Source organism: Neomonachus schauinslandi, chromosome 6, assembly GCF_002201575.2.
Source record: "Neomonachus schauinslandi chromosome 6, ASM220157v2, whole genome shotgun sequence".
NCBI classification, from domain to species: domain Eukaryota; kingdom Metazoa; phylum Chordata; class Mammalia; order Carnivora; family Phocidae; genus Neomonachus; species Neomonachus schauinslandi.
Window position 1 is genome coordinate 126,338,245 of NC_058408.1, and position 16,168 is coordinate 126,354,412.

Genomic DNA, 16,168 nt, shown 5'->3' on the forward strand with positions numbered 1-16,168 from the left:
GGGGGGGAAATCGGAGGGGGAGATGAACCATGAGAGACCATGGACTCTGAAAAACAAACTGAGGGTTCTAGAGGGGAGGGGGGTGGGAGGATGGGTTAGCCTGGTGATGGATATTAAAGAGGGCACGTTCTGCACGGAGCACTGGTTGTTGTGCACAAATAATGAATCATGGAACACTACATCAACAACTAATGATGTAATCTATGGTGATTAACATAACATTAAAAAAAAAAAAAGGTAGTAAGAACAACCCCAGCATTAAAGAAGACAACCTATATGGAAAGGCATGAGTGGAAGATGAGAAACAATTAGAAAATATAATAAATATGATTTAAATGACAAATTATGTCTCAGAGACCATTCAGAGAAAAGGAGAGTTGAATATATGCCAGTGTAGCTGAGGAGATACACAGAGACCAAGATCATTCTGGGCAGAAGGACAGCATCTGTCAAAGCACAAAAATGGATAATGTGCTCGATGGCATAAGGAGCAGTGACAAGCTGGACCTAGCAAAGTAAAAGGTAAGAGAAGCAGGTCCGGGGCAAGCTCTTGGTTGGGGTGGACCTGCATGAGGAAAGCTCCAAAAGGCAGGCAGATCAGTTTAGACTTGACTGGTAGGCAAGAAGAACTATGCTGGTTTCTTGGACAGGAGAATAAAAAGCATTTTCAGAAGATGAGATGGGTAGTTCATGCTGCATGGACTACAGGATGGGGAGGAAGTATAGAGTCATGAAAGTCAGGCAAGAAATTTCCTCACCAAACCAAATCCAGTATGATTACACCCAAATGAATGAGGTCTAATGGCACCAATCCGAGGAAGAGGAAAATCCAAAAGATGTTTCATAAAAGCAATCAACAAAGACCACTTAGAAGTAAAACTGAGAAGGCTTACTAAAGACGTAAAAACACATCAGCTCCAAGAATATAATTTTCTTTTCAAATAAGCATCAGAAAAGATTATTAAAATGTTTATGCTTATTTTCCAAATAAATTTGTTAACTTCAATGCAAGTCTTATGAGGTAGACTACATTCAAACTAACCTTCAAATTCAGAATGTGATCCATTAATACAAAACATCTTGGCTGCTTCAAAGTAAGATCAACAGGTCCTCCTCTTTGCTGAGGATCCCAATTCAGCATCAACTGAAGCCAGTTTTCCATGGGTTCTACTATTAAACTAGAAAGCATACAAAAAATAGGGTGAAAATCATTATGTTCCAGTTTTCCTTTAGTATTGTGAAAAAAGGTAATTTTGTAAGTTGTCCATGTCCTTTCTCATTACTTAGCTGTATCCTTCTGTATCTTACTCTCAAGTAATTCATAAAATGACAGGGGACAAACTTTTTTCCATAAAAAGCAACCCAAAACCTACATATGTAAGTACTGGCAACTTCAACAGATGAGTCCGGTTCCATTTCCCAAGGAACCCATTTATTTCAGTATCCCAAGAATCTTCTTATAGCAGGAGTTCTTATTTCTACTAGACCTGTGCTATCCAATATGGTAGCCTCTAGTCACAAGTGACTATTTGCATTTACACTTACATTAATGAAAATTAAATAAAATTTAAAATTGAGTTTTTCTGTCACATTACAACCTTTCAGGTGCTCAATAGTCTCATGGGGCCATCACAGATATAAAACTTTTTCATCAACACAGAAAGTTTCACTGCACAGTCCTACTTGAAACAGACAACAACTCTACGGTTCTTTTATAACCCTAAAGAAACTGAGGTGAACTTCCTCAACTAAAATATACTTACCTACAAAGGCTATTTGGTTGAGGTAAATGGCTACTAAACCGAACTTCTCCTGTCATCTCTTCACATGCAAATATACACTTTGGATCCTTCTTCTTAATCTTCTCATGCCTATAAAACAAGCTACCTTGTTGACAACTGATTCTCACAAACACTAAGATTTTTTGTCATTTAACTTTATTCAATTATGTGCTTAAAAGGCAATTATACCATATGAAGGGGTATGGAAGGAAAAAAAAGCAGGTAACTGAGTATTTCCATTCCCATCAAGCACACCAAAGTTCTCTTCCTTTTCTTACCAGGTAAATGGCTGCAGATGATGCAAAAAAGGCCTATATCCAGCAATACATTCAAATACCATGGTCCCAAAGCTCCAATAATCAACAGTGGCTGTGTAAGGTTTATTCTCAAAGAGTTCTGGGGCCTTAAAAAGAAAAAACAAAATGCTTTAAACATCAACACTACAAGAGAAAAGCTATTTTATTTTTGAACTACTATATTCATGACCTTCAGAAAAAAGAACATGAATCCTGTACACTTAAATTCAAAGAAACAATCCATGTCTCACCAGATACTGCAGTGTTCCCACAAAAGATGTACAAAGACTTCCTTGATCAACATCTTTGGCATATCCCAGATCAATTATTTTATGCATAATCTGCAATACAATAAGTATTAAATGACTGAGAAATTTGAAAAGGAAAGGCAACAATGTCCTTATAAGGCTCTGGAGAGCATGGTGGGGAAAAGCTCGGGCTCTGGACTATCACAAATGTATTTCAAGCCTGAGCTCCACCGCTTAAGTGACCCTGATCAAGTTACTTAACTTCTCTCAGTTTCCTAAATAATGGTATTACTAACAATCCTTACTTCACAGAATTATTATTAGGATCAATGAAATAATGAAAGAAAAGAATCCAACACAGTACCTGATACATGGTAAAAAAATGTTTAAAAATTAAGTATAGATTAATTTTTATTTTGGTATATTCAGAATAAGCTTGATCCATTAAACCAGAAGGGAAAGGTAAGGATGATTCCAAACTTGAAAAAGCATCATACCACTGAGTGAGTCTAACTTCAAGAATATCCTCAAGTCTTTGGATACAAAAAAAGCAGCAACAGTTGGTGCCAAGCATACATGAAAGGCTCCTAAGAAAAGAGGCACCATCAAGGTTTCATCACCTCCAACTGACCACCATCATCGCTAACTAAAGACCACACAATCTAATTCAAGGTTCAGACTCTTGGCTTTACGTCTTTATTGGACTGGAACCTGAGTGCTAGTCACAAGAAAACTGTTCAAATTATTCTGATAAATACAAGTATTCCAGGAGTCAGTGCATAACTTCTCATTCTCCTCAAGATGATTCATTTAAGAATCTGAGAAATCAAGGTTTTAAATTTTACTTAAATATAGAACTTAGGACTTTTGGGGAGGAGAATGAGTTTGTTCTTTCTTAAATAAGAAACATAGTTAAGTAAACATACTTAACTAAATCCAGGATGTGTGCATGTGTTGGATGTGCTTTGTAAGGGATTAACAAATTATATTTACTCACTGCCTATTATCTCTACTAGATATTTTATTAGAAAACAGAAGTGAGCAAGATAGGCACAGTTCCTTCTCTAATGGGAGCCACTGTGTTAGCAGAGGAGACAACTAAACACAAAACCACAGTTCAGTGTAATGAGGGCAGGGATAGAAAAAGTACAAAATGCTATGGAAAGACAACAGACTTCAAAGACTACACCAGGGAGACTGTATTCAATTGGCATGTAACACTTCTTCAGGTTTCACCTACCTTTCCACCAACATCCTGAAGAACTATGTTTTCAGGTTTTAGATCACGATGTATAATTTTGTTTTCATGCAAATATCGGATCCCAGACCCTAAATAAAGTTTAAAATGTATTTTAAGGTAACAGAAATACTGAATTAAAAATAAATTCATCTTACATTTTGTACAGATCTACTCTGACATTCAAACTTTTTTTTCTAAGTTTTGTTTATTTAAGTAATCTCTACACCCAATGTGAGGTTTGAACTCACAACCCCAAAATCAAGCATCACATGCCCCTCTGACTAAGCCAGCTAGCCACCCCTCCGATGCTCATATTTATATGGACCATCATAACTATATGATTAATGATATTATACCAGTTAAGATTCTCTCCACAGAATATCCAGTTAACATTAAAAAAATACTCCAGAATTACATATATCCCTCTAGTTTTCCCTTCCACCTAAATCATCTAGATTTTCAACTAGACTTGACCTCCATGACCTAGGAAAAGCAGCAAAATCAAAATATATAGGGAAACATATTCTTGGCTTCTGACCTTCTTCCAAGGACCTAAGTGCAGGTAATTTTAGGGATCTTTCAGGAGTAATTCTTTAAAAAGAGATTTCATCCTAAGAGTTGACTTGAGGACCGATAACCATGAGATGCAATGCCACTGGTAAATAAAATTACTATGTTAGGCAGAGAGGGATGGAGAGTAAAATTGAATAAGGTCATTTTACACCATTTTTTGTCAGCAATTGGAACATCTATTAGTAAAAAATGGATTCCTAGCAAAAAAACAATAAAATATCCTAGTTTTAGCATCAACAGCAACAGTTAAATTTTTCTGATAATTTCTTATAGATGGTAAAAGTGTATGCTTTGTATAGTACATCAAAAATTCTCAATTCCCAAGTAGTATATAAATCCTTTTATAAACCAAAGGGGCATTAAATTATGATGGTATTTTCAAATTGATAACATACCGATATCACTCAGTAAAGAAAGTATCTGGCTTTCTTTAAGTCCACAGCAATTTTCTGGTTTGTTGAGTAACTAAAGGAAAAAAAAAAAAAAAAAGAAGTCTAAGAATGTATACTGCCAATACTGCTGGGCAGTAGTAGCAACACATCAATCACTATACACTATGAGAAAATAAGTCACAATTAAGAAAATGTAAGAAGGGAAAAATTACAAAACCATACTGAAGACAAATTAATTTCATGACAAGACTTATGCAAGTAAAGATAAAGAGGGAAAGTATGTGAAATTGAAAAAGATTGAAAAAAAACCTCATATATTTAAAAATAGCCATACGACAGATTTAAAATGAGATAAGACCTGCAACAGAAAAAAAAAAACCACACACATATACACACACACACACACAAACCCTCTTTTTTTTTTTTTTTTTTAACACAACTTCTTTATAAACACCTTAGACACTGATATTTTGGTCTATCACAATCAATCCACTCCCATCCTGCAAACACTACCACCTACAAAAAAATGCATGTTCTCAATCAGGGGTTAGCAAATGTTCCCAGTAAAGGGCCATACAGTAAATACTTTAGGCTTTGCAGGCCACAGATCTCTGTCACAATTACTTAATTTTGATGTTGTAGTTAAAAAGCAGCCACAAAAATAGATAACAGGCCATAGTGTACTGACTTTTATTCTAGATTATCATATTAAATATGATTCAAGCGTTGCTAAGGTTCATGATTTACTATCTCATCATCTCAAAACATCCACACTACCTTTCGGAGATCTCCTCCAGAACAGTATTCCATTGCTAGAAGAGGCACATCATTAATTAAAAAATTCAATTCCTCAGGTACATCACAGGCCTTCACAACATTGGTGTGGTTCAACCTAACAAGAAGGGGGAAACATTATAATAAAATTTTTTTCCCAATGAAAAGAGATTGGGTTTGAAATGGTAGTTAATTGGCGGGCAGTGGAAGAAAGGCTGGCATTATTTATAATATTCTAATTTCCCCTTTGTATAATGAAGAATTAATAATTTTCAAAAATAAAATATAGATGGGGCACCTGGGTGGTTTGGTCAGTTAAGCATCCAACTCTTGATTTTGGCTCAGGTCATGATCTCAGATTGTAGGATCAAGCCCTGTGTTGGGCTCAGCAAAGAGTCTCCTTGGGATTCTCTCTTTCCCTCTCCCTCTGCCAACCCCCTCTAAAATAAATAAATAAATCTTTAAAGATAAATAAAATATAGAAAAAAATACTATCACAATCACTACTATTACATTTCTACGTGCCAAACAGTACCCACTTTACATACTTTAACTCATTTACTTGTCACAATAATCCTACTATAGGTAGATTTATTAATAGTCTCATCACACAGGAGAAAACTGAAGCACAAATTGGTTAAATAATATAGGATCACACAGCAAGGAGGTGGTCAAGTAAGGATTCAAATCTGGCAGTCTGGCTCCAAAGCCTTTATCATACTGGTTCTCCCACAATCACTTACAATGCCACCCATAGGTAATATATTAAAATGTTGGCATATTTCCTTCTAGCTTCAATCTGTACATAAATACATTTTTAAATAAATGTTAAATCTCACTATACATTGTTTTCTAACATCTTTTTTTTTAACTTAACAATATATCATCCCAGCCATCATCATCATCATCATCATCAATGCAACGGATCTCAAAATTGGAATAGATTACCAGGTCCTAGAGACCTAAGGAAACAGAATCTCCATGTGTAGGGCCTGAGAATTTATACTGTTAACAAGGTTTCCTGGTGATTCTGCCACATAGCCAAGTTTGAGTACTTTAATAGTGAACTGAGCAAAGACACTGGAGTCAGAAAGTACTTATTTCAAATCCAGACTCTATTAGCTACCAGTTGTATGACTCTATGAGCTTCAACTTCCTCATCTTAAAATAGGGATAATACCTAAAAACAGGGTTGCTGTGATAAGTAGAATTATTTGTAAAGCACTCAGTACACTACTTGTGCAGGTTTTAAAATATGCCCACTTCTCCCTTTAAGAGCTTAATTCTTCTCCCACCCTTGAGCGTAGGCTGTACTTAGTGACTCATTTCTAATAAATAGAATGTGGTAGAAAAGATATTACTTCCGAGGAAAGATCATAAAAGATAGTCAGCTTTCACTTTGTTCTCTCTCCTCAGATCACTCACTTTGGGGAAAGCTAGCTACCATGTCATGAAAATATCCAAGCTTCCCTATGCAGAGGCCCATATGATGAGCAACTGATACCTCTAGCCAACAGCTATATAAATGAGCTTGGAAGTGGATACTCCAACCCCATTCAAGCCTTTGGATGACTGTAGCTCCACTCAACATTTTGGGGTGTCTCAGGAGGGATCTCCTGAGTCAGAATCACTAAACTAAGTCACTCCCCAAATTCCTAAACTACAGAAACTATGAGATACTAAATGTTTGTCAGGTTTTGTTTTTTTTTAAAATTTATTTAAGTAATCTCTACACCCAATGTGGGACTTGAACTCATGACCCTGAGATCAAGAGTCACAGGCTCTTCTGACTGAGCCAGCCAGGGACCCCCAAATGGTTGTTGTTTTAAGCCACTAAATTTTGGGGTAACTTTGTACGAAGCAATAGATATACTATTCAACAAAAGTAGGTAAGAATAAAGAAATGAGAGTAGTGATTATATTTAACGAGAAAGTATAATGGATGAACATTGCCCAATATCCAGAAGAAAGATTCTGCCCACAGAAGAATTGAGTCTGATAATACCTACTGACTTTTTTTTTTTTAAGATTTTATTTATTTATTTGAGAGAAAGAGTAAGCATGAGTTGGGGGAGAGGGGCAGAGGAAGAAGCAGACTCCCACAGAGCAGGGAGCCCAACTCAGGGCTCGATCCCAGGACCCTGAGATCATGACCTGAGCCCAAGGCACCTGCTTAACCAACTGAGCCACCCAAGCACCCTTTTAGCTGATTTTTAAAACTAAACTTACTTAATCATAATGTGATGTTATTATTTGAGATAGAACATATACATTTGATGAGAAAGAAAAAAACACATTCCCCAAAAGATCCTGAAAAGAACAGATTCCTACCCTCCTTCCCTATGATGACGTCTGCCTGGGCTGCAGAGCTGGAGAAATACAAGCCATCAAATACACTTACTTCTTCATGATCTGGATTTCATGGCACCACCGTTCTCTGTTTTTGGTACTTAGTTCTAGGCGACATGACTTAATTGCTATTTTGACATCAAGTTCCTGTCAAAATAGAAAATCAACAGAGAAAAATATATTAATTAGGTTCTTGTGTAGATTTACTTGCTATCAAAGAAATGCCAACCTGGGGAAACAAAATACTTTAGCTTTACTAATTAAACAGATTTATCCACAGCTCTCTTTTTTTTTTTTTAAAGATTTTATTTATTTATTTGAGACAGAGAGAATGAGAGAGACAGAGAGCACATGAGAGGGAGGAGGGTCAGAGGGAGAAGCAGACTCCCTGCCGAGCAGGGAGCCCGATGCAGGACTCGATCCTGGGACTCCAGGATCATGACCTGAGCCGAAGGCAGTCGCTTAACCAACTGAGCCACCCAGGCGCCCCTATCCACAGCTCTCTTGAGCCAATGCTTTTGCTAGGCAAACCATGAGACACTATTAAAGGAATGCTTCAAAACTGACCTTCACCCCAGCCTCCACAATATGAAAAACCCACAGTGAACATCACACCCAATGGAGAAAAACTGAGAGCTTTTCCCCAAGGTCAGGAACAAGACAAAGATGTCCACTCTCACCACTTTTATTCAACATAGTACTGGAAGTCCTAGCCACAACAGTCAGACCACAAAAAGAAATATAAAGCATCCAAATTAGTAAGGAAGAAGTAACATTTTCACTATTTGTAGATGACATGATACTATACACAGAAAACCCTAAAGATTCCACAAGACCTTGAATAGCTAAAGTAACCTTGAAAAAAGAAAAATAAAACTGGAGATATCACAATTCCAGACTTCAAGTTATATTCAAAGCTGTGGTAATCAAAACAGTATAGTGGTACAAAACTAGACAAATAGATCAATAGAATAGAGAGCCCAGAAATAAACCCACAATTATATGCTCAATTAATCTATGACAAAGGAGGCAAGAATATGCAATGGGAAAAAGTCTTTTCAACAAATGGTGTTGGGAAAACTGGACAGTTACATGCAAAAGAATAAAACTGGACCACCTTACACCATACACAAAAATAAACTCAAAATGGATTAAAGACGGGGGCCAGAGTGCCTCAGTCAGTTAAGCATCCAGCTCTTGATTTCACCTCAGGTCATGATCTCAGAGTTGTAAGATGGAGCCCTGTGTTGGGCTCCAGGCTGGGCATGAAGCCTGTTTAAGATTCTCTCTCCTTCTCCCTCTGTCCTCCTCCCACCACCCTCCCTGCTGGCGCATGTGCACGCTATAAATAAATAAATAAATAAAAATAGGATTCAAGACATAAATATGAGACCTGAAACCATAAAAATCCTAGAAGAGAACACAGGCAGTAATTTCTCTGACATCAGCCATAGCAACATTTTTCTAGATAGGTCTTCTGAGGAAAGGGAAATAAATGCAAAAATACACTATTGAGACTACATCAAAATAAAAAGCTTCTGCACAGCAAAAGAAACAATCAACAAAACTAAAAGGCAACCACTGAATGGGAGAAGATATTTGCAAATGACCTATCTGGTCAAGGGTTAGTATCCAAAATATGTAAAAACTGATATAATTCAACACCCAAAAAACAAATAATCCAACTAAATGGGCAGAAGAAAGGAATAGACAGTTCCCCAAAGAAGATAAACAGATGGGCAACAGATACATGAAAAGATGCTCATCATCACTCATCATCAGGGAAATGCAAACCAAAACTACAATGAGATATCATCTCACACCTGTCAGAATGGCTAAAGTAAAAAAACACAAGAAACAGCAAGTGTTGGTGAGGATGTGGAGAAAAACCTCATGCACTGTTGGTGGGAATACAAACTGGTGCAGCCACTGTGGAAAACAGTATAGAGGTACCTTGAAAAGTTAAAAATAGAACTACCCTATGATGAAATAATTGCACTACTGTGTATTTACCCAAAAACTACAAAAACAATAATTCAAAGGGATACAGGCACCCCTATGTTTACTGCAGCTTTATTTACAATAGCCAAATTATGGAAGCAGGCCAAATGTCTATCAATAGATGAATGGATAAAGAAGATGTAGCATAGGGGCGCCTGGGTGGCTCAGTTGTTAAGCGTCTGCCTTCGGCTCAGGTCATGATCCCAGGGTCCTGGGATCGAGCCCCACGTCGGGCTCCCTGCTCAGCGGGAAGCCTGCTTCTTCCTCTCCCACTCCCCCTGCTTGTGTTCCCTCTCTTGCTGTGTCTCTCTCTGTCATATAAATAAATAAAATCTTTAAAAAAAAAAAAAAGATGAAAAAGATGTAGTATAAAATGGAATATTATTCAGCCATAAAAAGGAATGAAATCTTGCCATTTGCAACAACATGGATGGAGCTAGAGAACATAATCTAAATGAAACAAATCAGAGAAAGACAAATACCACACAATTTCACTCATATGTAGAATTTAAGAAACAAAATAAGCAAAGAAAGAGAGAGACAGACAACCAAGAAACAGACTCTTAATTACAGTGAACAAACTGATAGTTACCAGAAGGGGGGTAGGTTGCGGGATGGGTGAAATAAGTGATGGGGATTAAAGAGTCCACTTATAATAATGAGTACTGAGTAATGAACAAAATTGTTGAATCGCTATATTGCACATCTGAAACTTATATAACACTGTATGTTTACTGGAATTAAAATAAAAAGCAATAAAAAAAAAGAAAAAACAAAGAGAGGGGGAAAAAATCTTGACAGGTCAAATGCCCAAGAAGATCAGACAATTTTTTTTCTCTCAGAGGAAAAAAAATAAAAGACCTCTTGTACTAACATACTTAGAGCTGAGATTTCCTGTCTCCCCAACAAACCCCTTTTTGAGCTTAGTCAAGACAGCTAACAAGGGCCCCAGCCGTCAGCATAACCAGAATGAAGGTGATAATTTAGGGTTACCTGGCCTCAGGAACAAGAAATAGTTTCAATATAACCAAGCTTAACAAAAAAAACCTCCAAAATTTGTTCCTAATCTTTACATTTCAAATGACATTTAAAAAATCCTAACAATGGCTATATTTCTATTTCTATATCTATAAAATGAACTTAATAGCTCTTGCCTATGACTAGTACTTTAGCCAATTCTGACTGAAATTAAACCCCACCTGATGCACATTACAGGAAATAGACCTCATCACATTCTGGCAACAGTAATAATGCAGCCCAGGAACAGCAGTCAGGACCAAACAGGAAGAAAAAAAAAAAATACAGTATATAGATGAGGAAGCAAGACATTAACTTGTATGGGATATTCTAAATGGGGGCAGAGGGATGGTGAAGGGAAGAAGCTAGAGATAAGACAGGCTATGTACAGAGAAAGAAAAAAGGAAGTAGGATACACTACCATCTAGCTTAAATACGGTCCTCATTCCTTTCAACCTTTCTTTTATTTTGAGCAGGTACCTGGCTGTAGCTAGGTCCCACGTAAACTTTTACCACCATGGAGACAATTAAGTATAACCACGAACAACATTAAGCCCTAAAACCTGGGAATATTTCAGAGACAGATAGTGGCGATTGTTGCACAACAATGTGAATGTACTTAATGCCACAGAACCGTAAACTTAAAAATGGTAAATGTTATCTATTTTACCACAATAAAAAAACTGGAAAATACAAAGTTAGTTTCTTTACTAAAGTACTTCTCAGAGCTTTTAATATGCTAATGTGGATTATGACTCTCCAAGTGAAACAATATTTTATACAGCATTTACCCAATGTATTTGACCACAGTATTCTTTTTTCAAAGCATTTCACACGATGAATTTTCCCAAACACACTTTGAGAAGTGCTACCCTATTTCCTAGGAAGAATTCTTTGGTTATTTTTGCCAAGCTTCCATATTACTTTATAAATACCTTTGTTATATAGGTTACCACACTGTACTTAAAGTGCTTCTGTGTCTGCCTCTCCCACTAGACTTGAAATCTCCTTGAGGGCAGAAAATACTATTTTTATTGACTTGGGTACCATCAGCACCCAGCATAATAATCAGATAAATAAACTATCTCACATCCTTTTCTCTTCCTGTGATTTAAGAGACGTAGATAAAATACTGGGACATGGTTTCCACCAAAACACAAAGATCTTGAAAGCTGTTAAAGGCAAATACGAAGTCAGGCTTAGAAAAGTAATGATGCTGTTTCCAAGTCTTAGGACAGAGTATTTCTTTTCTTTTCACTACAGGCCCAGTTATCAAATGTCCCTATTTGGGGGAAGAGCCAGTCTAGACACCTGGAAAGTTCTCAAGAGATTTCTAACATTCTAGAAGAACCCAAATCTCTTCCATTTAAAAGATAATGAATTCCAGAGAGTAGAGACTGAAAGTAGAAGGGTGGTTGTGGGGGGGGGGGGGGAATGGGGAGTTATCAGGAGTTATCATTTAATGATTACAGAGTTTCAGTTTGGTAAGATGAAAAAGTTCCAGAAATAGATGGTGGTAATGGTTGCACACCAATGTGAATGTACTTAATGCCATGTACTGTACACTTAAAAATGGTTAAAATGGTAAACTTTACATTATATATATCTTACTACAATTTTTTTTTTAAAGTGATGCGTTGATCTATCTCCAGTCAGGGACCAAGAAAAGCAATCACAAAAGCAGGCTAACAAGCGTATTTTTTCTTATGACCAGGCTGATGGGCAGGCTTAGAAAACAAGGCCATAGGCAACATACCACTGGAAGTACTTGGCTCCCTCTTTTCTCTTTGAGTGCCTTATGTCCTCTCTGATGATCAGAATTATTAAATTTACTACTTGTCTAGCTGTCAAAGCACTCAATGCCTTAGTCCTTCACCTCCCATTCTCCCTCTCTCCAAGATGTCCTCCTATGCTCTATCTAGAAAGCGGCTTCACAAAATTTCCTCAGTTCCATCAGTGACATTTGTCATTGTGACTGCCACAGAAACATGCCTATTCCTCCCAGGTATACTCCCATGTCCCCTACCTCCCACCCTATATTATGGGCTCTCTATCCATACCCCTAATTCCTTAAGACAGCAAATCTTGAATTCATTTTTCCATTCACAGGTCAATTGCAAGCATTTTAATAATATTTTAACTGCTCATCTTCCCCATGTTTTTCACTCAGTTTCATCTTTTACAAAACAATCTTCCAAAGACACGACTTTTATCTTGACATTTCCTTTTTTAAGGCCAATTAATAATGGTAAAGATGATGACAACAGCAACAATACAGGAGCAGCAGGAGTTAACATTTGAGGGTTTAACTTACGACAGGTACTGTACTGAGCTTTACACATATTATCTTATTTAACTCTCAAACAGACCCATGATGTATATAATTACTTTAACTATTTTACAGATGACAAAACAAAATCTGCAAAGATTATTAGTCAAGGATGTATACCTCTAAAAGGTTTGTTAATGTCCTTCAGGAGAGCATGACCCCCCTTCAAATGGCAATGCATAACGTGGTGGGGATGTGCAACTGTGCATTTTGCTGGGAAAAGGGTTCATAGCTTTTATTGGTATATTGAAAGATGCATATCTCAAACATGATTATTAACTGCTGGTAAATGGTTAAACATTTTCAATTAAATTAAAGCAAAATTCCTGAGTCTGAAGTTAGCTGTCTTCACCGACTAGAACACCTCACACCCAATCTACTTCCTTCCCTTAGGAAGCCATGATCATTTCACCAGCTGATCCTTACACTGTTCCCTACCCAGAACGCATCCCCAAATCTGAAGCCTACCCGATGCCTCCAAAAGCTCAACTGTGGACCCATGAAACCTTCCGTGTCTATTCCAGCCCCTACAGGTATCACACAGCCTCCAAGCACACACATGAACACACACATTCCAACAGTCAACCCCCTTCTTCAGTCCCATTTTCTCACCCATTCATGCTCGCAATACACACTTTAATGTGCATCTGCCTCGCACACCCCGACACACTCTACATTCGGAGACACATACGCAGTGTCACAGTCTAAACAGTTTGTCATATCTTGGCATTCATACCAGAAGTTCCCCCTAAGAGCTCTATCTCACACACACTGACCCAGGACCTCGGATACAGCCTCGGACTCAGTTACCAGACTCACAGGCACAGTATCACACATTCACTCATTTACACAGGCTTACTGGCCCACACTACTGCCCAAAGGCTCACCGACAGTCTCTCACGTACTGACAGTCGCTGTGTTCCACAGACGCTCTGACAAACACCCACCGCCGCTCCCTCTCGCGCCCCACCTCACCCGATGCTGATACAGACAGACGTTCCCAAAGCCGCCGGTGCCCAGCCGCTCCCGCATCTCCCAGGGCCCGCCCGCGCCCGGCCGCAGCCCCGGGGGCCGCTCCATGGGGCGGGAGGGCAAGCAGCCTCAGGTTCCGCCACTGTTCCCAGGCCGGTTCCGGGCCGCCGAGGCTCGCGCGTCTTTCTTCTCGCGAGATGTATGCGTCACTTCCGGTAACCGCCACATGAAAAGCCCTGCCCCAGCTTCTCCCCGGGGCATACAGGAGTCCAGCCAGCGAAAGGATCGGGAAGAGTGGAGCTCGCCTTCAGTTCGCTAAGTCCCCTGGGCATTTTCCTGGCTGAGAGAACCCACATATGTTTTCCCAGGCTTCCAAAACTATAACTTCTCCATTCAAGTCATTTTCTAAACTTCACATCGTCTCCACCCCGTCTCCATTTCACCTTTCTTCCGACCTCTGCCATCTATCCTCCAACCCCACCACCCGCTGAACTGGCACTGGCAAAAGCCACCAATGATTCAAATATTGCGGAATCGAAAAACTAGAAAGACTCCTGCGCTAACAGGTCTACTGATGCATTAAATTTTACAGTCTTTTTTTTAATGGTTAATCATCTTCCATAAAGTCAGGCTCAGCTCTTCTTTTGCTTGACTTCTTGTACACCTGTTCCAGGATTTCCCCTGTAATCACAAACGACTCAAGGATGTGACGCTGTTGCGAAGTAAAGAATATTCCTCCTGATTTCGGGAGCTTTCCCCTAAATGCCTCACGGAGCTTGCAGTCCAGTGGTCTTCCATTTATGGGTTTGCCAGTGCAGTAGTTCCTCATTGCGGGAATTGTTTCTGATGCGTGATGCAGGGCTGCAGATGCAAGCTTCAGGAATGCTGTTGCTGCAACAAGAAGTGCTTCCCAGTGGCGGATAGCCTTAGCATGGAAGAACCAGCTTTCCATTTTCACTTTGAGTTGGTCATATGCCTCAGCCTCACAGAACTTGGGGATGTAGTCAGTCACTCTGGGTGTAAAAATCACTGTGGCGTCCAATTCTCTGAAGAAATGTATCAGTTGCATTAGTGGTCATTTGAAACCCCTTTGAGATGATGTGCGCTTGGACCATCGTTTGCACAGCCCCACCTGTGGTGATCTCAGTACTTAAATTCCACCTAACACTTTGTGACCCACAAACAGATGTAACATGCTGAGATGCCTAAAGGTGGATACAGCATGTGCACCACAGCAGTGTTGCTGACTGTTCTGAAAGCACTGAACTGGCTTCTGTCAGAGCACATGGGTCTATTGATTGAGAATCCCTGAATGGTGCAACCAGAATGTTGAACACTGCATGTACAAGCCATGTCATGGTGTTGGGCCTCAGTAATGTGTGGTAGCAGATTCTGGATTCCCACATGTGCTTAGTTGCCATGGAGCTGGAGTTGGAGGTGATGGCAAATGGTACCTCCCAAACACATCTGTAAGAGTTGAGCCGACTGCACTGATGATTGCGGTACTGATTGCCCCTAACAGTATAAAGCCCTTTGTCTGCTAGGGCAGACAGAGCTAAGGAGCGATGCTGAGGACCTGAGGATACTGATGAGTGGGCTGACCCTAAAGTGGCCATCTTTGCAGGAACCAGGTTGTTTCTCATAGTTCACTCTTTGAACATCCTCATTCTCGGGGATGCTGCTTAGCTTGTTTTTAAATTCTGGGATGGTCAACCTCAGGCTTCACGATCTTCAAGTTTGAGAGTCTGTTTTTTCATGTATAAAATGGAGGCAATAAATACCTCAATAGACATTTTGTGAGGATTAAGTGAAACATTGTCTGGGCCATAAGTGCCCAATCTAAAGGAACAATTATTTTTCTTTTGGCTTCCAAGATACAGCATTCTCCTGTGATCTCTCCCTCTCTCTTTTCCATGTACTTGTGGATCACTCTATTTCCAAGGACTCCTTAAATATGGATACACCCTGATGATCCCCAAAGCACTATCACCAACCCAGGTCTCCATGAGTTTACAACTACCCAACAGCATACTGCAACTATCCTAAGCAGAACTCATCTTCCTTCTCTTAAAATCTGCCCCTTCTCTTCCCAATTAGACTGTAAATTCTGGGATAACGGGGACCATGTTGGGACATGGCCATACTCCTGGAGTCTAGAAAAATGCCTGGCACATAGGAGTTAAGTATTTGCTAAAG

General features: G+C 39.0%; 1 protein-coding gene across 1 annotated transcript in view; it reads right to left on the minus strand.

The window, feature by feature from the left end:
- CHUK (component of inhibitor of nuclear factor kappa B kinase complex) overlaps positions 1-14,138 on the minus strand; it is a 46,625-nt gene extending 32,487 nt beyond the window's left edge. Inside the window, exons 1-9 of the mRNA XM_021699712.1 lie at positions 13,976-14,138; positions 7,706-7,800; positions 5,308-5,422; positions 4,534-4,603; positions 3,566-3,654; positions 2,329-2,418; positions 2,060-2,184; positions 1,764-1,871; positions 1,043-1,178 (exon numbers count right to left, since the gene is read on the minus strand). Coding sequence (XP_021555387.1) covers positions 1,043-1,178; positions 1,764-1,871; positions 2,060-2,184; positions 2,329-2,418; positions 3,566-3,654; positions 4,534-4,603; positions 5,308-5,422; positions 7,706-7,800; positions 13,976-14,080 — 933 coding nt within the window. The 5' untranslated portion in view covers positions 14,081-14,138. The remainder of the gene's footprint in view (positions 1-1,042; positions 1,179-1,763; positions 1,872-2,059; positions 2,185-2,328; positions 2,419-3,565; positions 3,655-4,533; positions 4,604-5,307; positions 5,423-7,705; positions 7,801-13,975) is intronic.
- Between the last annotated feature and the right edge of the window lie 2,030 nt (positions 14,139-16,168).